The following is a 19,638-nucleotide window of genomic DNA, read 5'->3' as shown; positions in this document are numbered from 1 at the left end:
TTTGTGCTTGAACTCAGGCCTTATTATACTCTTGCTTAGCTTTTTCTGCTCAAGCTTGAAAACAAGCCATCTTCAATCTTAATGAGCCTCAGGTTAAATTTTTATTTGAGGGTACAGCACAAATTTGTCTAGCATGCTTGAAGGCCCTAGCTTTAATACCCAGCAGTGCAAATAAATATATAAATGACACATAAAAATTGGATTCAGGGCTGGGAAGGTGGCTCAATGGTAGAGTGCTTGCTTCACATGCATGAGGCCCTAGGTTCAATTCCTCAGCACACATAAGCAGAAAAAGCCGGAAGTGTCACTGTGGCTCCAGTGGTAGAGTGCTAGCCTTAAGTTGAAGAGCTGAGGGACAGCATCCAGGCCCAAGAGTTCAGGTCCCACGACTAGGAAAAAAAAAAAAGGATTCATCTTAAATCTTAGTGAACCTTAGGTTAAATTAAATTATTTATTTTTGTCAGTCATGGGGCTTGAACTCTGGGCTTGGTCCCTCATCAATTTAGCTCAAGGCGAGCACTCTACTGCTTGAGCCACAGTGCCACTTCAGGTTTTCTAGTAGTTTATTGGAGATAAGACTCATGGACTTTCCTGCCCAGGCTGGCTTTGAACCAAGATCCTCAGATATCAGCCTCCTGAGTAGCTAGGATTACAGGGCGTGAGCCACCATCACCCGGTGTTATTTTATTTTTTTGTGTGCTGAAACTGGGCTTTGAACTCAGGCACTGTGTCTCAGCTTTTTCTGCTCAAGGTTAGACTCTCACTTGAAGCTATAACTCCATTTCCTACCTTTTTGGTGGTTAACTGGTGATAAGAGTGTCTCAGCCTTTCCTGTTTGAACTTGCTTCAATACACAATCTTCAGATCTCTGCCTCCTGAGTAGTTTATGATTACAGACCAAGGTCTGGCTAAAATTTTACTTATTTGATGCTGGGGATTAAACTCAGGCCTTGATCATGATAAGTTGTACCCCTAAGCTAATACCCCTAACCAAAGCTAAACTTGTTAAGTATGTCCTGAAAACTTTTGTCTTCATTGTCTCTATTGAGCAGTCACTTTATTTAGCCATGTCAGCTAGGCCTCCACTCATTTGCTCACCGCACCTAAGTGCACCGTCTCCTCAAAATTAGTCAAGTTCTAGCTAGTTATTCACATCTAGTAAGTTTTATTTTGGTTTTGGTGGTACTGGGGTCTGGATTCAGGCCCTCTGACTTGCTGGGCGGGAGTTCTACTGCTGAGACACACCGTCTAGCCCCTTTTTTTCTCCAAGCACTTCCCCAGCTTTTATGCCCCTAACCTCTGTAATATTTTGTGCATATTTCCAGTGCTTCAAAATTGTGTTATTCATAATGATGTGAATAAGCAATAGGTCTGATGGGACCAGAGAGCTCCAGAGGGCTCTATTACAGTCAAAATACTGAGACAAAGTACTATTATTTCAAGCATTAAAAGTCATAGTTGAGAGGATACAAATTGCAAAAAATATCAAATATAAAAGTCGTAAAAATTAGAAGATATTAAATGTCTTGGTCACTACTTGCCAATATTTTGATGAGTTGCTTGTTCCTAGTCTTTGTTCAAATGATTTAAACTATTCAAAAAATGCCTGAGCTGGAGTTTCGATGATACTCCTTAGGACCCTTGGATTGGCCTACCTACCCCACTTCCATGATTAAATAAATGGAAGGCTAGGCCCCACAGATGCCTTCACCTCTCGAGAAAGGACGCGTGACCTGGGGTTCTCCCCGGGTCTACGTAAACTCCGCCTCCCGCTAGCTAGTCCTTCCCGTTCTCCCAGTTCCCCGTCTGGTCCGTTGGAAGGACTACCGGCTTTGCATCGTTTCCTTCCATTTTCAGCGTCCCGACGTCTCTCCGCTCCCATTTTCCCAAGGACGCACGACGCATGCCCCACCTCTTTCTCCTAGCAGTCGTCGTGTAAATTCTGCGCCCCAACCGCCTACTTGACCGGCGCCGCAGTCCCGCCTCCTCTACGCGTCTCAACGGCCGACGCTGGAGGCCTACTTCCTCAGCCAACCGGCATCCTAGCGCCTGTAAGTCCCTCCTCTTTATGCAAATAACCTCTAAAAGCTCACCCAATCTTTTTTTTTTTTTTTTTTGTGGACAGCCTTAGAAGAGGAATAGGATGGGAAAGGCCCCGCCCTTTATGTAAATTAGGGGGCGTATCCAAAAGCAGAGGGAGGTGGGGGGGTGCTCCCGGGGGCGGCGGTTGCCCGGATGGGCCGTTAGTCGGAGCCCAGCGCGGAGTGAGCGAGGGAGACGGGAGGAGCCGAACCCGGCGCCATCCGCCGCCATCCGTCCCCGCCCCACCGCCATCCGCCCCGGGGAACCACTAAGCCCCGGTCCCGGACCCCCGCGCACCCGGCCAGGTGAGTCTGGGCGAGCAGAGCGCTGACACCCTTTTCCGGGGTGGGGGCGCCGGCGGCGGCGGCGGCGGTGGCGGCGGCGGTGGCGGGCCGGGGAGGGGGGGCGGGGGAGGAGGAGAAGCTGCCATTAGCCGCCGCCATTTTGTCCTCCTGCTGCCGGCCCTGCCTGCCCCTCCCCCTCCGGTACCTCTACCGGGACCGGCACCTTCAGCACTTCTCAGGTTCTGCAGCCTGTCCCTACCCACCTACCGTTCTAGCTTCTGAGGACGACCCTGCTCTTCCGCTCATCACCCCCCTCCCCCATGCTCACCCCATCTGTTGACCCCCTCTGCGCTGCCCTGGGGTGGGCCGCGGCTGACCTACCTCCTCTTGAAGGGTCTTCCATATTACTGGATCCTCTTCTGTCTCCCTCCGTTATAGTTCCCCCTTCTTGGCCCTCCTCTTTGCGTCGAGTCACTCCCCTTCTGGAACCCAGCATCTTTGCCTTCTATGTGCCCCAGTCCTGTTTTGTCACTTTTTCTGTTAGCCCTGTCCCTGTCTTTCTTCCTCAACCCCCTTTTTCTTCGTGGGTTTCTGGACACTGCCTCTTCACTTTCTCCTCATCTCTGCTGGTCCTGCTTCCCTATATTGGTTGTTTGCCTGCCTTTATACTAATTCCTTTTTTATATTAGCTTTAGTTTATTCAATCTAGAATTTTTCTGTCTCTTTTAGATTCCTATATTCATTTTTTGACTGACTACCTATAAATCAACTCCTGTCCTCTCGTCTCTTGCTTGTCATAAAGTTCTCTCCTAATATTGGCTTTCATCCTGGACCTGCTTTCTTCCCCCCCCATGTCCCCCTCCCTCACTCTCCCTCTTTTATTTCCCCCTCTCTCTTACTATTCCCACACACAAATGAATGCTTTGTTCCTCTAGAATGGATTGAGGATGGAGCTTTTGGTCTGCTTTTGGAGGCGGGGGCTCTTAAGGAAATGATTGCTGGACATTTTTAATGAGAATAGGACAATTAAGTTGGTACAGGCCTTGGCCCTCTTGTGTCTGGCCCACAGTTCTCAGGGTACCTCTTTAATGCTTTTGTTTTTCTCAGTTCTATATATAAGGGTAATCAAGGCCCACTAGTGTTTTTTTCTGGAGACAGGATTATTTCCAGTGGCCAATGTTGGGGCAAGTTGAGAAAAAGATTGAGTTTTCTAAATACCGCTTGGGGTTCTGGAGCCTAGGAGTATGTAGAGTTTCTATCCTCATGAGAATTTCTTTCGTACCAGCTCCCAGTGTCAGGGAGCATGCTGGTGGCAAATCCTAAACCTCCCAGCATACCTTCCTTCAAATCTCCCCAGATGGGACTTTGGGCTGCTGGGAATGGAACTTGGGGCACAGGAGCCCTGGGGCATTATTAAGAAGCTGGTATCTAATAACTTGGTGGGTCTCAAGGCTCTCTTCCCTGCGTGATGGAGTTGTATGCTGCTTTCTGGTTTTCTCTGGTGCTTAGACTAGGCCCATTTTAATGTAGGTCTCTGAAGTGATTTTGGTGGAGAGATTTTTTTTTTCCTTTGGGGAATAATGAAGATGATACTACCCTTGCTACAGTGTCACAGAGGACATGGTATTTATATGAGGATATAGATTTTTATTTGGTTTTCCTTGCTTGGCAAGGAGGTGTCTGGAAGGAAGAGGAAATATGGTATTTGGGCTATGGGAGCTGAGCAGATAGTAGTTTCTTAAAGGGTCTGGGCCAAAGGAAAAGATGAAAGGGCTCCAGATCTGGTTCCCTAATAATGAGAATGAAAGGAAGCTTCTAGTCTTTTGTATTTTGTGTAGGGGGCAAAGACTGAGACACCTCTGTCTGGCCCACAGGCTCCGGCACGTTTTGGGGGAGGTGCCTGCAGGACCCAACTTACTCAATGAGCTTCCAGCGCAATGTCCGATCGCTCGGGGCCGACTGCCAAGGGGAAGGATGGAAAGAAGTATTCCTCGCTCAACCTGTTTGATACGTATAAGGGCAAGTCCTTAGAGATCCAGAAACCCGCTGGTGAGGGTCATCCTACAACATGCTCCTAGTAATTGTGGCTAGGCATGTATGGGGTATATAGACTTTAGAGCTTTTGGGGGGGAACAAACCTAGTACTATAGTAAAGATAGGAAATGCTTAGAGAAACGTTGGAGACCTCCCAGTTTTACCTTGGGACCTGAAGAGAGGGTATTGGCCTCTGGATGAATACTTGTTACCCTCCTACAAAGGCGTGTCTTTTGTTCCCTGTCATTGGACACGTAAGAATTGGAGGCAAAGAAATGTGAATTTGGAGAAATCTAGGGCCAGCTTGCTCTCCGCAGGCTCAAGATCAACCGTACTACATAGAAACAATGAATATAAATAATCTCATGCTTCCCAGTAGAGATTTCAAAGGCTATTACCAAGGGAAGAGATAGTTTTGAAGAGAAATTTGGAGTAGGTAATAGGATATTGAGGATGTATGTGTAAATGGGGCCTGAAGTTGAAGTCTATCAGATCTCCTATGTGAGGCCTTTTTGACCCTCTCTCCACCTTTTCTTTAGTTGCCCCTCGCCATGGCCTGCAGAGTCTTGGAAAAGTTGCCATTGCTCGGCGTATGCCACCCCCAGCCAACCTTCCAAGCCTGAAAGCCGAGAACAAAGGCAATGACCCCAATGTCTCACTAGTGCCGAAAGACGGAACAGGATGGGCAAGCAAACAGGAGCAGTCCGACCCCAAGAGGTACACAATTTTGGAAGCACCTAGGATCCATGAGTATTTTAATTTGAACTTTGGCATGAATTGAAACTTGGTCTAATCCAGCCAGAGCCATAGCCACAGCTTATTTCAGGCTTCTTGTTTGAAGGCTAAGAAATGATACCTTTAGCTTTCTTCCAGATGGAGAGAAAGCATGGAAAAAATACAGAACATCCCATTCAGGGTGGCAGAATTATTTTGTCATATTTGTAGATGGGAGTGGTAGGAATTAGAATACTTAGGAGTATCTCAGGCTCTGGATGACCTATCTCATTTTACTGTCCCCTCAGTTCCGATGCCTCAACCGCTCAGCCGCCGGAATCGCAGCCACAGCCGGCTTCACAGACGCCTGCCTCCAACCAACCGAAACGACCCCCAACAGCCCCCGAGGTACCTAACAAACTGAAGGGGTTGGGAGAAGAATGGCTTGTTGTTCTTCCACCCACATTACCACTTATTATCTGTCTGTCTTCCTAGAACACTCCTTCCGTTCCAAGCGGAGTAAAGTCCTGGGCACAAGCCAGCGTCACCCATGGAGCCCATGGAGATGGTGAGTTCAGGGCTGTTTGGGTAGCTGTATTGGGGTATCATGGGAGTCAGGAGCCCTGCACTATGCCCTCAAAAAAGTGTCCTTGGTCTAAAGGCTATTCATGCCCCATGTTCAGTTCATGGGGCATAGGATCAAGGTTAAAGATTTGAGAGGTCCTAGAACTGACCCTGTCTCTTGGGGAATGGACACCTATTCCAAAGAGATGTTTGTATGGTGTATCCTTAGTAAATGTTACCCTCATCTCAACAGGTGGAAGGGCATCAAGCCTACTGTCGCGATTCTCTCGAGAGGAATTTCCGACCCTGCAGGCGGCTGGCGACCAGGACAAGGCTGCCAAGGAAAGGGAGTCTGCCGAACAGTCGTCTGGGCCAGGACCAAGCCTCCGCCCCCAAAGTGAGTTGTTGCCTTTTAACCAAGATATTAACCTATCCCATTCAGAGCTAAGTGTTGGTTTATTTACCCTATTTAGTATGTTTGCTTCTCCTCTCCTCCAGTATCATTAATCACTCCCCCTTTCTCTCTTTCTCTATAGATCCTACAACTTGGAGGGACGGAGGTGGACGTGGCCCTGATGAGCTGGAGGGCCCGGACTCCAAACTTCATCATGGTCATGATCCCCGGGGGGGACTGCAGCCTTCAGGCCCACCCCAGTTCCCTCCCTATCGCGGAATGATGCCGCCCTTCGTGAGTCTGGCTATCTTATTTTGAAGTGGTTGCACTGGAAACTAGAGTGTTAGGAATCAGGAGTTAATCTTTGAGAGGCACAGTTAAAGCAGACATCAATGAAACAGGCTGGTGGGAGGATGATAGGTGTATAGAGTTGGCATTCTATATGTCTGTCCCTCTGAGCAACTACTGTTGGGCCATTTTGCAGATGTATCCCCCATATCTCCCGTTCCCTCCGCCCTATGGACCCCAGGGGCCTTACCGATACCCCACTCCTGATGGGCCCAGGTGAGCAATCCAGGTCTGGGTTTGTGGTTGGGGGCAGGATAAGCCTGTTGAGGGAGGAGATGGTTTTCTAGCCAGGAGGTTTGTCTTGTATGTGATCTTACAATGTTCCCTCTTTAATTGTGTTTCATTTTTCTTTCCATACACAGCCGTTTTCCCCGTGTGGCGGGCCCCCGGGGCTCAGGGCCACCAATGCGCCTTGTAGAGCCTGTGGGTCGGCCTTCTATTCTCAAAGAGGATAATCTCAAAGAATTTGACCAGTTGGACCAGGAGAATGATGATGGTTGGGCAGGTGAGTAGATGTTAAGGTTCAAATGTCTAGGGGTTTTTTTGTTGTTGTTTTTGTTGTGATTGCTAGGATTACAGGCAGAAGCCACCAGTGCCTGAACTCAGAGCCTGGACTCTGTCCCTGAGCCTCTTTGTGCTCAGGGATAACACTTTACCAATTGAGCCACAGTGCTACTTCGAGCTTTTTCTGAGTAGTGTATTGGAGATGAGTCTCATAGGCTTTCTTGCCTAGGCTGGCTTTGAACCACGATCCTCAGATCTCAGCCTCCTGAGTAGCTAGGATTACAGGTGTGAACTACCGGTGCTCAGCCATGTTTAGATTTTATTGTTTGCTTTTTTGTTTTTTGGGTTTTTTTTTTGGTTGGTTGTGGGGTTTGATCATGTTTAGATTTAAAAAATGCAAAAGTGATGAGTGGTGTGGGAGCAAATCAGGTATTAATTGGGGAGGGGAAAATACATGAAGAAAAACAAAAGTCCTAGGAAAGTACTGAAAGGAGTTTTGTTGACCCAGACTTCAAGAGGAAGGAGTCAGCATGAATAGTGCATCCCATCACGCGCTTCGTGTCACTTCCTATATACGTAGGAAGGTATGTCTGATTGGAGAGCAGAATGCTTAAATTACTAATCATTTTCCCCCCTCAGGAGCCCATGAAGAGGTTGACTACACTGAAAAGCTGAAGTTCAGTGATGAGGAAGATGGGCGAGACTCCGATGAAGAGGGAGCTGAGGGCCAGTGAGTTAAGCCATCAGATGTGGGGACTGTTTTTCTCAGGATAATATAATCTTAGAGGAGCTGGCTCACAGCTGAATTTAATTCCACTGTTGATCTGCTCACAGCAAGGATTCCCAGTCAGCTGCTGGTGAGGAGCGGCCCCCTGAAGCAGATGGCAAAAAGGGCATTTCCCCTGGCAGCGAACCGCCCCCTCCCAAGACGGCCTGGGCAGAGACCTCTCGGCCTTCAGAGACAGAGTTGGGGCCTCCTGCCCCAAAGCCTCCCCCACCCCCGCCTCACCGGGGCCCCACCGGGAACTGGGGCCCCCCTGGGGACTACCCAGTGAGTGTCTATAATAAGGGGTTGAGAGGGTCCACTTGTGGGAGGTGTGTCAGCTGACTAAAGTAGTAATGGAAAGCTACGAGAGAGGGGGCTGAAAATGGGTTCCATAAAGTATAGATGATGTTTGTTTTCCAGTTTTGGGGTTTGGACTCAGGGCCTGGGGTGGGGTGTCCATGAGCTTTTTTGCTCAAGGCTAGTTATGCTCTACCACTTTAAGACACAGTACCACTTCCAGTTTTCTGATGGTTAATTGAAGAGTCTCATAAAGAGTTCCCTGCCCGGGAAGGCTTTGAACTATATCCTCAGATATCAGCCTTCTGAGTAGCTAGGATTATAGGCATAAACCACCAGCGCTTGACTGAAGAATAGGAGTTAAAAGCAGCTCTGAAAAACTAGGAACATCTTTGCTACTAGGGGAGTCTAGAAGATAAATTGGGTTGAATAAAGGCCTTCGTGTCTCCAAAGGGTAGGAGGAGAGAAAAAGATGAGGGGAAAGTTGTTTCCATACACAGTTCAACACTTAAGACTTGATCCTTGTATCTATAGATAGAGGCAGTTGGTTAAGCTGTGAGTGAGATGGTAGAAAGCATAATGACTGATATCCCTTGTCTGCCTGTTGACAGGATCGTGGGGGTCCTCCCTGCAAGCCACCAGCACCTGAAGATGAGGATGAGGCATGGCGGCAGCGGCGGAAACAGTCTTCATCTGAAATTTCCCTAGCAGTGGAACGGGCTCGGCGTCGCCGAGAAGAGGAAGAGCGGCGTATGCAGGAGGAGCGCCGGGCAGCCTGTGCTGAGAAGCTCAAGCGGCTTGATGAAAAGTTTGGGGCACCTGACAAACGGCTCAAAGCAGAGCCTGCAGCTCCACCTGCCCCTCCTGCCCCAGCTCCACCACCTATAGTCCCCAAAGAACTCCCTGCACCTCCAGCTCTGCCGCCAGCTCCAGCCCCAGCACCAGAGAAAGATGCTGAAGAGCCAGCCCAGCCTCCTCCTGCCCAGTCCACCCCCAATTCAGGTGTGGCTCCAGCTCCCACTCTGGTGAGTGGTGGTGGCACAACCAGTAGCACCAGCAGTGCCAGCTTCGAATCCAGTCCAGGTATGGAGAAAGTAGATAGGTAAAACTAGGTGTCAGATTTTTGCTTGGCTTGAAGGGTACACAAGATGGTGGGAGTGGGAATAAAGTAGAAGGAAGTTTTTGCTTTACTGAGTTACCTTATGGGTCCCATCATAGGGGTTTCAGAGATCTGAAACCTTTCTCTAAGCCAGACACTTGTGGCTCATACCTGTAATCCTATCTCCTCGGGAGGCTGAGATCTGAGGATTGTGGTTTGAAATCAGCCTGGGCAAGAAAGTCCATGAGACTCTTAACCTCTCACCACCAAAAAAACCAGAAGTAGAGCTGTGGCTAAAGTGATAGAGTGCCAGCCTTGAGCAAAAAAAAAAAGTTGGGGGGTGTGGGGCTGAGAATGTGGCTTAGTGGTAGAGTGCTTCCCTAGCATGCATGAAGCCCTGGGTTCGATTCCTCCGTACCACATAAACAGAAAAGCTGAAAGTGGCACTGTGGCTCAAGTGGTAGAAGAGTACTAGCCTTGAGCAAAAGAAGCTCAGGGACAGTGCCCAGGCCCTGAGTTCAAGCCCCAGGACTGGCTAAAAAGTAAAGCTCAGGGATAGCACCCAGATTCTAAATCATTCCCTGCCGACTCCCCCCCCCACACACACATAGGCCTAGAATGGAACAAGGCTAAAGAAAATTATTGGGGAGGGAGTCTCACAGGAAATTAGTACTAGGATCTTTGGCTCTGGAAGCCATGGAGAGTTTTTATGGTCTAAATCAGGAAGGGCTTCAGCACAATAGATGTACAATTGAGCACTTAAATGAGCGCCTAGATTCTGTGATGGTATACATCTTAATGGATGAGGACACTGTTTTCTTCAATGCAGTGGAACCCCAGCTGCCTTCCAAAGAGGGTCCTGAACCACCAGAAGAGGTTCCTCCACCTTCCACACCCCCAGCCCCAAAGGTGGAATCTAAGGGTGATGGGGTTGGGCCTACACGACAGCCCCCCAGTCAAAGCTTGGGTTATCCCAAATATCAGAAGTCGTTGCCTCCTCGTTTCCAGAGGCAGCAACAGGTGAGATCTAGTTACCTCCCTCTTTTAAGGGCTGCTGCTCTCTGCTTTATTTATCCTTTCTGGGTGTTTCTGCCTCTGCCTGTGTCTGTCGCTGTAGTTTCCATCTAGTCCAGGTTTTTGTCATATTTGTGCTGATTTCCCTTGTGTGGGACTTTGATGACTTCTGTCTTTTGTTCTTCCCAGGAGCAGCTCCTGAAGCAGCAACAGCAGCAGCAGTGGCAGCAGCAGCAGCAAGGCTCTGCTCCTCCTGCCCCAGTGCCCCCATCACCACCACAACCTGTGACCCTGGGAGCTGTTCCAGCTCCACAGGCTCCACCCCCACCCCCAAAAGCCCTGTACCCAGGTGCTCTGGGCCGGCCCCCACCCATGCCCCCAATGAACTTTGATCCCCGCTGGATGATGATTCCTCCTTACGTGGACCCTCGGCTCCTCCAGGGTCGACCCCCTTTGGACTTCTACCCTCCTGGTGTGCATCCTTCTGGTAAGGGGCTGTGGGATTAATGGCCATAAGTCATGAGTTGCCAAGGGAACAGAGTATTCTTCATTGCTCAGGATTTATTTGGGGAATTGATGGTTGCGTAGAAAAACCAAGTGCTGTTTCACAAAAGCATTTAAGGGCCAGACTTAATAGCAGCAAGAGGTGCCGCTTTGACAGAAATGAGGTTAAGAAGATTAAGGCTGGAGTGCCTATGAGATAGGATTGTTTTTCTTTGTTTTCCTTAGGCCTAGTTCCCCGGGAGCGCTCAGACAGTGGGGGCTCGAGCTCAGAGCCATTTGAGCGCCATGTACCCCCCCTGCTACGGGATCGAGGCACCCCACCAGTGGATCCAAAGTTGGCCTGGGTAGGAGATGTCTTCACCACCACACCCACTGACCCTCGCCCACTCACCTCACCACTGCGCCAGGTTGCAGATGAAGAGGAAAAAGGGATGAGGTGAGTCTTGGTACTGAGGAAAATGAGAGTTTATGGCCTGGTAAAAGGACCTAAGCCTAGGGTTAAGGTACTGTGGATTAGGAGAGATGTAGGAATGAACACAAAATGAGTGTTTTCTTTCTCCTAGCTAGTTTCACATTTCCTCATCTGGAGATTGGAGGTGCTTTCATTCTTTTCTGTCTCCCTCTTTAGGAGTGAGACTCCTCCAGTACCCGCCCCACCACCCTATCTGGCCAGTTATCCGGGATTTCCAGAGAATGGAGCTCCTGGACCCCCAATTTCTCGCTTCCCTCTGGAGGAACCAGCTCCCTCAGGGTCCCGTCCGGTCCCCTGGCCTCCAGGCAGTGATGAAGCTGCCAAGATACAGGCTCCACAATCCAAGAAGGAATCCCCCAAGGAGGAAACTTCACAGCTGACAGGGCCAGAAACAGGCCGAAAGCCTGCCCGTGGAAGTGGCCAAGGGCCTCCACCACCACGCAGAGAGAGCCGCACTGAGACCCGCTGGGGCCCCCGTCCAGGTAGCAGTCGTCGTGGAATCCCTCCAGAGGAGCCAGGGGCCCCTCCTCGCCGGGCAGGGCCTATAAAGAAACCACCTCCACCTGTCAAAGTTGAAGAACTGCCTCCTAAGCCCTTGGAGCAGGGTGATGAAACCACCAAGGTCCCAAAGCCAGATCCACTCAAGACAGCCAAGAGCAAGATGGGGCCTAAGGAGACCCCACCAAGTGGAAATCTTTCTCCTGCACCAAGGCTTCGGAGGGACTATTCATATGAAAGAGTGGGTCCTACCTCGTGTAGGGGCCGGGGCCGAGGAGAGTATTTTGCCAGAGGGAGGGGTTTTCGGGGTACCTATGGGGGCAGGGGACGGGGAGCCCGAAGTCGGGAATTCCGAAGTTACCGGGAATTCCGTGGAGATGATGGGCGCGGAGGTGGGACAGGAGGACCAAGTCACCCCCCTGCTTCCCGAGGCCGCACTGCCAGTGAGACGCGAAGTGAGGGTTCAGAGTATGAAGAAATCCCCAAGCGTCGCCGGCAGCGTGGATCAGAAACAGGCAGTGAGACCCATGAGAGTGATCTGGCCCCCTCAGACAAAGAGGCCCCACCGCCTAAGGAAGGAGGGCTCACCCAGGCCCCTCTTGCTCCCCCACCACCTGGAGCTCCTCCTTCACCAGCCCCTGCCCGCTTTTCCACAGCCCGGGGAGGGCGTGTGTTCACTCCAAGAGGGGTGCCATCTCGGAGGGGCAGGGGAGGAGGGCGGCCTCCCCCTCCTGTGTGCCCAGGCTGGAGCCCTCCAACCAAGTCCCTGGTTCCAAAGAAACCTCCAGCAGGTCCTTTGCCCCCAAGTAAGGAGCCTTTGAAAGAAAAGCTGATAGCAGGGCCGATGTCTCCCATGGCCCGGGGAGGCAGCAACGGAAGCAACATGGGTATTGGTGTGGAAGATGGGGAGCGACCACGAAGACGACGACATGGGAGAGCTCAGCAGCAGGACAAGCCACCTCGTTTCCGGAGGCTGAAACAGGAACGGGAGAACGCTGCCAGAGGGGTCGAGAGCAAACCCTCCTTAACCCTGCCAGCCTCCACCCCTGGGCCCGAGGAAGCCCTGGCAACAGTCACAGTGCCCCCACCACCTCGAAGGGCGGCTGCCAAGTCTCCTGATCTGTCAAACCAGAACTCTGACCAAGCCAATGAGGAGTGGGAGACGGCATCAGAGAGCAGCGACTTTGCCAGTGAACGCCGGGGAGACAAAGAAGCTCCCCCGCCAGCATTAATGACCCCCAAAGCTGTGGGAACTGGGGGCAGCACAGGTGGGGCTGGACCAGGCATTTCAACTATGTCTCGTGGAGATCTGAGCCAGAGAGCCAAGGATTTGAGCAAGCGGAGCTTCTCTAGTCAGCGGCCAGGCATGGATCGGCAGAACCGCCGCCCAGGCCCTGGGAGCAAGGCTGGTGGTGGTGGCAGTGGAGGTGGTGGCGGGGGGCCTGGAGGAAGAACTGGCCCAGGACGAGGGGACAAGAGGAGCTGGCCCTCACCAAAGAACCGGAGGTAGGTAGGGAGTGAACTTTAAGGTTAAAACAATGGGGGAGGAAGTAGGATTAATGGCAGGGCATCATATATCTGGGGGCATGGATTCGTTAAAAAATGCACTGGAACCAGGCACCGGTGGCTCCCGCCTGTAATCCTAGCTACTCAGGAGGCTGAGATCTGAGGATTGTGGTTCAGCCTAGGCAGGAAAGTCCATGAGACTCTTAAACCACCTGAAAGCTGCAAGTGGCGCTGTGGCTCAAGTAATAGAGCACTCGCCTTGAGCTGAAGAGCTGAGGGACAGCGCCCAAGCCCAGAGTTCAAGCCCCATGACTGACCAAAAGGAAAAAGAAAAAGCACTGCAATTCCCTCGGTTTGCTGAGGCAGCTAGAAAGCATTTGGCAAAGTGATAGCAACACTCTTACGTGGATTACAGAACTGTATAAGTGGAAATCCTTAGGAGGAGTCATAGGTTGTTATGGGGAGAAGTTGGAAAACATGCTTGTGGGGAAACACTTAACAGTTCAGTGAACCCTGGAGCTGACGCTCTGTTTTCTTCAGCCGTCCTCCAGAGGAACGTCCCCCGGGGCTTCCCCTGCCTCCCCCGCCCCCCAGCAGTTCTGCTGTCTTCCGCCTGGACCAAGTTATCCACAGCAACCCTGCTGGCATCCAACAGGCTCTGGCCCAGCTTAGCAGTCGCCAAGGAAGTGTAACTGCACCAGGGGGCCACCCAAGGCCCAAGCCTGGGCCTCCCCAAGCCCCCCAGGGCTCTTCCCCTCGGCCCCCAACCCGATACGACTCCCCGAGGGCCAACAATGGCACCAGCTCTGGTAAGCTGGGGAAGGCTTGGTAGGAATTCCTCTATCTTTAAAGAATGTTAGGTGATGGAGCAGGAACTGTATTGCCTGGAGGTTGGTGGGACCCAGTGAGCAAGGCTAGAAGGAAGGATTGGGAGTTGGAGTAGGGAAGAAAAGCTCTAATCAGTGGTAGAGCAAGGTAAGTGCTCACAGTTTTCTATTTTCCCCAGACTCTCACTTCGAGGAGTCAGGGCCCATGGTGAGGGGGATGAGCGGAACTCCCCGGGACTCTGCTGGGGTTAATCCCTTTCCCCCAAAACGGCGGGAGCGGCCTCCCCGAAAGCCAGAGTTGCTGCAGGAGGTGAGCAATGGCACTGGAGGTTGTGCTTCATTGTACTCTCACTTCTTTTCCTTTTTAAGTTGTGAGTTAATATACATTTGTAATATGGAGTTTATTGTGATAGTTCCATACATACACATCATGTACTGTGAATAAATAAATTTCCACCACATTCCCATTGCTCCTTCCTGCTGGGTTTGGTGGGTTTCAGTGTGTGTGTGCGGGGGATGGGGGGAAACTTTTCAGTCCTCTTCACCCTTCCCTCACTCACTTTTTTTGGGGGAAGGGGGAGTCCGGTCATGGGACCTGAACTCTGGGCCTGGGTGCCGTCCCTCAGCTCTTCAGCTCAAGGCTAGCACTCTACCATTTGAGCCACAGCGCCACTTCCGGCTTTTTTTTCTTTTTGCTTATGTGGTGCTGGGGAATCGAACCCAGGGCCTCAGGCATGCAAGGCAAGCGCTCTACCACTGAGCCACCTTCCCAGCCCCTTCACTCACTTTTGAAAGGTCTCTGTTTTCTCCATGCTTTGCTTTTCTTATCATGTGTTCCCAAAGTTCTCATTAGTAATCTGTATTTATCTCTTACTACTCCTTAATTGCTACCAACCCCACAACTATGTCTCAGCTTTATACGTTTTCACTTGCCAGCTAATTTGTGTTTTGTCCTTTGGGTTTTCTCACCTTTTAGGAGTCTTTGCAATCTTCACATAGCTCTGGATTCTTGGGCTCTAAGCCAGAGGTCCCAGGCACTCAGGGAGAATCCAGAGATGCAGGCCCAGAGGCCCTGACCCCCCACATCTGGAATCATTTACATAATGGTGAGTAAAGCTGAGTGGAGGGAAGGAATGATGGAGGTTTAGAGTGGGGTGGGCTTTAGACTTCTCTCACTGCCTCCATCCATCCTGGTTGGTGCTCTCCTGCAGCCACTAGCCGAAAGAGTTACCAGCCTGGCTCCATGGAGCCCTGGATGGAGCCTCTGAGTCCCTTTGAGGATGTGGCTGGCACAGAGGTGAGTGAGGATGGGGGAGGGTGCAGCTGAGCTGGGACACTATCAAACACTGGCCATACTTTTTCTCCTATTCTGGGTCATGTCTGGCTAATTTTACATGGATGTATCCTTCATTTTATCTGTATATGTGCATCAGTCAGGTATTGGGGTGCTCTCTGCCCCAACTTAACTAGCTCCTTCTCCACTCCTCTCAGATGAGTCAGTCTGACAGTGGGGTGGACCTGAGTGGGGATTCTCAGGTGTCATCAGGTCCCTGCAGCCAGCGAAGTTCCCCTGATGGAGGACTCAAGGGGGCAGCAGAGGGACCCCCCAAGCGGCCTGGAGGCCCCTCACCCCTGAATGCAGTTCCTGGTGAGGGTCCACCTGGCTCTGAACCCTCTGAACCTCCTAGGAGACGGCCACCTGCATCCAGTGAAGGGGATAGAAAGGTAAAACAGGGACAGAGGAATTTCATCATGGCCCTCCCTTTTCTACTCCTTTGCTCTCACTTGGGCTTCCTTTCCTTCTCCCCAATTCCACCTTACTGTTTCCCAACCCAGGAGCTGCCCCGGGAGCAGCCTTTGCCCCCTGGTCCCATAGGCACAGAACGATCACAGCGTGCAGACCGAGGCCCAGAGCCAGGCCCCCTCCGGCCATCCCATCGACCTGCCCCCCCAGTCCAGTTTGGCACTAATGACAAGGTCTGCATGGGCTGCATCTGAGTATCCTGGGTTGGAGAGAAGGGATGGGCTGTAGGTGGGACATCGAGGACACAGACCTGAATCATGGGACCATCTCTTCCCATCACTGTCACAGGACTCAGACTTGTGCCTAGTGGTAGGAGACAGTTTAAAAGCAGAGAAGGAGCTCACAGCATCAGTCACTGAGGTAGGTGAAGAATGAGGGTTGGGTGGGAAGGCCAGAGATTTCTAGAGAAGATTCATGAGAGTGATAGGGGCTTCCAGGGTGTCAGACATCAGTCTTGACAGTCTTTTTCCACCCAGGCCATTCCCATATCCCGAGACTGGGAGCTGCTCCCCAGTGCTTCTGCCTCAGCTGAGCCGCAACCCAAGAGTGTAGTTTCTGGGCATTGTGGCCCAGAGGCCAACTCGTCAGGCCAACGCCTGTACCCAGAAGTCTTCTATGGCAGCCCAGGGCCTCCCAATTCCCAGGTAACCCTTATTTTTCATCTTGTGCCCTTTGAGTCAATGAATAATCATTCTTTTTAGCCTTCTGTCACTTAAAACACAAGTGTCTACACCACCACCTTTTTCTTTCTGGTCATTCCATTTTTATTTTTACTACAGTGGTTAGGACGAGTTGGGTGGTATTTTTGGCTTTATGGCATGTTTGACTTTCCATCACTGGGATAAAAGCTCTAAGAAAACAAGGGAGGAAAAATACATTTTTCACCGTTTTAAAGGTTCCATTCCATTGTGGCAGGTGCAGGACAAGGCACAACAGAGCACCTTCTTTCATGAGGATCAGCAAACAAAATGCCTGCAATACTGGGTTTTTCTCCTTTTCATTCCAGCCAGGTCTCTATCCCAAAAGATGGTATCACATAAATTCAGGGCAGGTCTTAGCTAATCCTCTGTAAATGCCCTCACTGAATACCCAGAGGTGTGCTTCTCTGCTCTGTTAGGTGCCTCCAATGCAATCAAGTAGACAAGATTAACTGTTAACTCAGGGTGAGGGATCCAACCCAAGAGCTTATATATACTAGGGATACTCTACCAGTGAGCTGAATCTCTAGCCCCAGGTGAGCTTTGCTTGACCCAGAGGCAGTAGAGCTATTTCAAACTTGCTTTTCTCTTGCAGGTCTCTGGGGGAGCCATGGACTCTCAGTTACATCCAAACAATGGAGGCTACCGCCCTGGGACACCCTCACTACACCCTTACAGGTAAAATTAGATGCTTGTGGATCTCAGAAAAGAAGTAGAGATGGGCTGGGAAGGTGGCTCAGTGGTAGAGCGCTTGCCTTGCATACCTGAGGCCCTGGGTTCGATTCCCCAGCACCACATAAGCAAAAAGAAAAAAAAGCCGGAAGTGGCGCTGTGGCTCAAATGGTAGAGCGCTAGCCTTGAGCTGAAGAGCTGAGGGACAGCGCCCAGGCCCAGAGTTCAAGCCCCACATCCGGACCCAAAAAAAAAAACACAAAAAGAAGTAGAGATAAGTTTTAAAGGGATAAGGAAAGAATTTTAGGGTACCAAAAGCTGTGGACTTAAGCATTGCTCATGCTAAATAAAAAAGTAAATAATTTGGACTGGGAAGGTGGCTCAGTGGTAGAGCGCTTGCCTTGCATGCATGAGGCCCTGTATTCAATTCCTCAGCACCACATAAGCAAAAAGAAAAAAGCCAGAAGTGGTGTTGTGGCTCAAGTGGTAGAGTGCTAGCCTTAAGCTGAAGAGCTGAGGGACAGTGCCCAGGCCCAGAGTTCAGGCCCCATGACCGGACCCCTAAAAAAAAAAAAAAAAAGTAAATAATTGGCTTCTTGACATATCTCTCCCAATTTTTTTCAGGTCACAACCCCTATATCTACCCCCTGGCCCAGCCCCTCCTTCAGCACTGCTCTCTGGCGTAGCTCTCAAGGGCCAGTTTTTGGATTTCTCAGCACTGCAAGCCACAGAGCTGGGGAAGTTGCCAGCTGGAGGAGTTCTCTACCCTCCGCCTTCCTTCCTCTATTCTCCTGCTTTCTGCCCCAGCCCTTTGCCTGAGCCACCTTTGCTTCAGGTAATTAGAGGTGGGCAGCTGTTGGGTTTGGGGAAGAATGTCTCACGCTGGTGGCTCATGCCTGTAAGCCTCAGCTGCTCAGAAGACTGAGATCTGATGATCATGGTTCAAAGCCAGACAGGGCAGGAAAGTCCATGAGACTTACCTCCAATTAACCATCAGAAAAACAAAAGTGGCCCTGTGGCTCAAAGTGGTAGAGTGCTAACCTTGAGCAAAAGAGCTCAGGGACAGTGCCCAGGCCCCACAACTGAAGACAAAAAAAGTTTGAGGGGGTGGTCATCCTTTTTCTCATTCCCTAACAGGTACGCCAAGATCTGCCATCCCCTTCTGATTTTTACTCTACTCCTCTGCAGCCTGGTGGACAAAGTGGCTTCCTTCCTTCAGGGGCCCCTGCCCAGCAGGTACCTTGTAGTTTCCCATGCCTTTCATTTTCTCCATCCCATTTCTCTCCACCTCAGCATGCTCATTTGAATTTCTTGTTACAGATGCTTCTACCCATGGTAGACTCACAGCTGCCTGTGGTGAATTTTGGCTCCTTGCCGCCAGCACCACCACCTGCCCCACCCCCCCTTTCTCTGTTACCTGTGGGCCCTGCACTGCAGCCCCCCAGCCTGGCTGTGCGGCCCCCTCCTGCTCCTGCTACTCGGGTGCTGCCTTCACCTGCCAGGCCCTTCCCCCCAAACTTGGGGCGAGCTGAGGTACCTTGAGATGCTGGGGAACTCATGGGTAGAGATTCCAGAGTTCAAGATGAATAGTTAAGGAGGAGGGAGTGGTGGGAGAGGCAGGAAGATCTGGAGTTGAAGGCCAACCTGGTCCTTCATAGAGAAACCCTGTGACAAGAGCGTTGGGAATATGAATGAGAAGCATGAGCTCTCAAATTTTTTCTTGTTAGCTACACCCAGTGGAACTAAAGCCGTTCCAGGATTATCGAAAGCTGAGCAGCAATCTCGGGGGACCTGGGTCATCACGTACACCCCCAGCTGGAAGGTAAACTAAATAGATTTGCCGTAAGGGCTTTCCAGGAGCAGGTCCTAGACTTGCCTTGAAACACCTTTCTTCCTCCCTTAGGTCCTTCTCTGGTCTCAGTTCCCGTCTCAAGGCCCCACCTTCCACTTACAGCGGAGTATTCCGCACCCAGCGCATTGACCTCTACCAGCAGGTGAAGGAGAAACTCATGATCTCTAAAATCAAAAGTTACCACCTGAGTTCTTGACAGACCACTGTGATTTTCTTTTTCTGTGTGTACCTATCTCTTAGGCATCCCCACCAGATGCTCTGCGATGGATGCCGAAGCCTTGGGAGAGGACAGGGCCACCTTCCCGAGAAGGGCCTTCCCGTAGGGCAGAGGAGCCTGGGTCCAGAGCTGACAAGGAACCTGGATTGCCCCCACCCCGCTGAGGGAGGTCCCCATCCCCCCTACCCCCGGGGCTTGTATATAGATTATAAATATATAAGGGGGAAAGGGGTGGGTGGGGAGGGGTTGTGGGGCTAGGGCCTCACTTTCCCTCCTCCCCCTTCCCCTGATCCCCTATCCCTGGGGCCGTTTGTTAAAAAAGAATAATAAAAGGATTTAAAAAAAATCCAAAATTATTTGGGGAATGGGGTAGTTGGTTATAATGTCACTGTGTCCTGTGCTGGTTGGTGACTTGAACTAAGGACCTTACATTCTTACATGCATTCTCCCCCACTTAAACCACACACCTTCAGTTCTGGCTTTTTTTT

At 50.9% G+C, this 19,638-nt stretch overlaps 1 protein-coding gene across 3 annotated transcripts; it reads left to right on the top strand.

The window, feature by feature from the left end:
- Positions 1 to 2,204: 2,204 nt before the first annotated feature.
- Prrc2a (proline-rich coiled-coil 2A) lies at positions 2,205 to 19,505 on the top strand. 3 transcript variants are annotated; one of them, XM_013031351.1, is made up of 31 exons: positions 2,205 to 2,387; positions 4,241 to 4,415; positions 4,940 to 5,117; positions 5,423 to 5,522; positions 5,610 to 5,682; positions 5,932 to 6,075; positions 6,215 to 6,366; positions 6,557 to 6,636; positions 6,783 to 6,925; positions 7,564 to 7,654; positions 7,759 to 7,975; positions 8,599 to 9,070; positions 9,916 to 10,106; positions 10,290 to 10,587; positions 10,830 to 11,040; positions 11,233 to 13,080; positions 13,621 to 13,889; positions 14,087 to 14,217; positions 14,884 to 15,013; positions 15,119 to 15,204; positions 15,399 to 15,632; positions 15,744 to 15,884; positions 16,000 to 16,071; positions 16,188 to 16,355; positions 17,005 to 17,087; positions 17,706 to 17,916; positions 18,219 to 18,317; positions 18,402 to 18,614; positions 18,809 to 18,903; positions 18,985 to 19,075; positions 19,174 to 19,505. In XM_013031351.1, the coding sequence occupies exons 2-31, from the start codon at positions 4,304 to 4,306 to the stop codon at positions 19,312 to 19,314; spliced, it is 6,474 nt and encodes a 2,157-aa protein (XP_012886805.1). In that variant the 5' UTR covers positions 2,205 to 2,387; positions 4,241 to 4,303; the 3' UTR covers positions 19,315 to 19,505. The 3 variants fall into 3 exon arrangements, with proteins under 3 accessions (XP_012886805.1, XP_012886807.1, XP_012886806.1); XM_013031353.1 differs by having other exon boundaries at positions 2,221 to 2,387; positions 18,270 to 18,317; positions 19,174 to 19,369; XM_013031352.1 differs by lacking the exon at positions 2,205 to 2,387 and adding an exon at positions 2,578 to 2,605.
- Positions 19,506 to 19,638: the final 133 nt, after the last annotated feature.

The sequence above is a fragment of the Dipodomys ordii genome, unplaced genomic scaffold (assembly GCF_000151885.1).
Source record: "Dipodomys ordii isolate 6190 unplaced genomic scaffold, Dord_2.0 Scaffold138, whole genome shotgun sequence".
Classification (NCBI taxonomy): domain Eukaryota; kingdom Metazoa; phylum Chordata; class Mammalia; order Rodentia; family Heteromyidae; genus Dipodomys; species Dipodomys ordii.
This window is presented reverse-complemented; position numbering and strand designations above follow the sequence as displayed.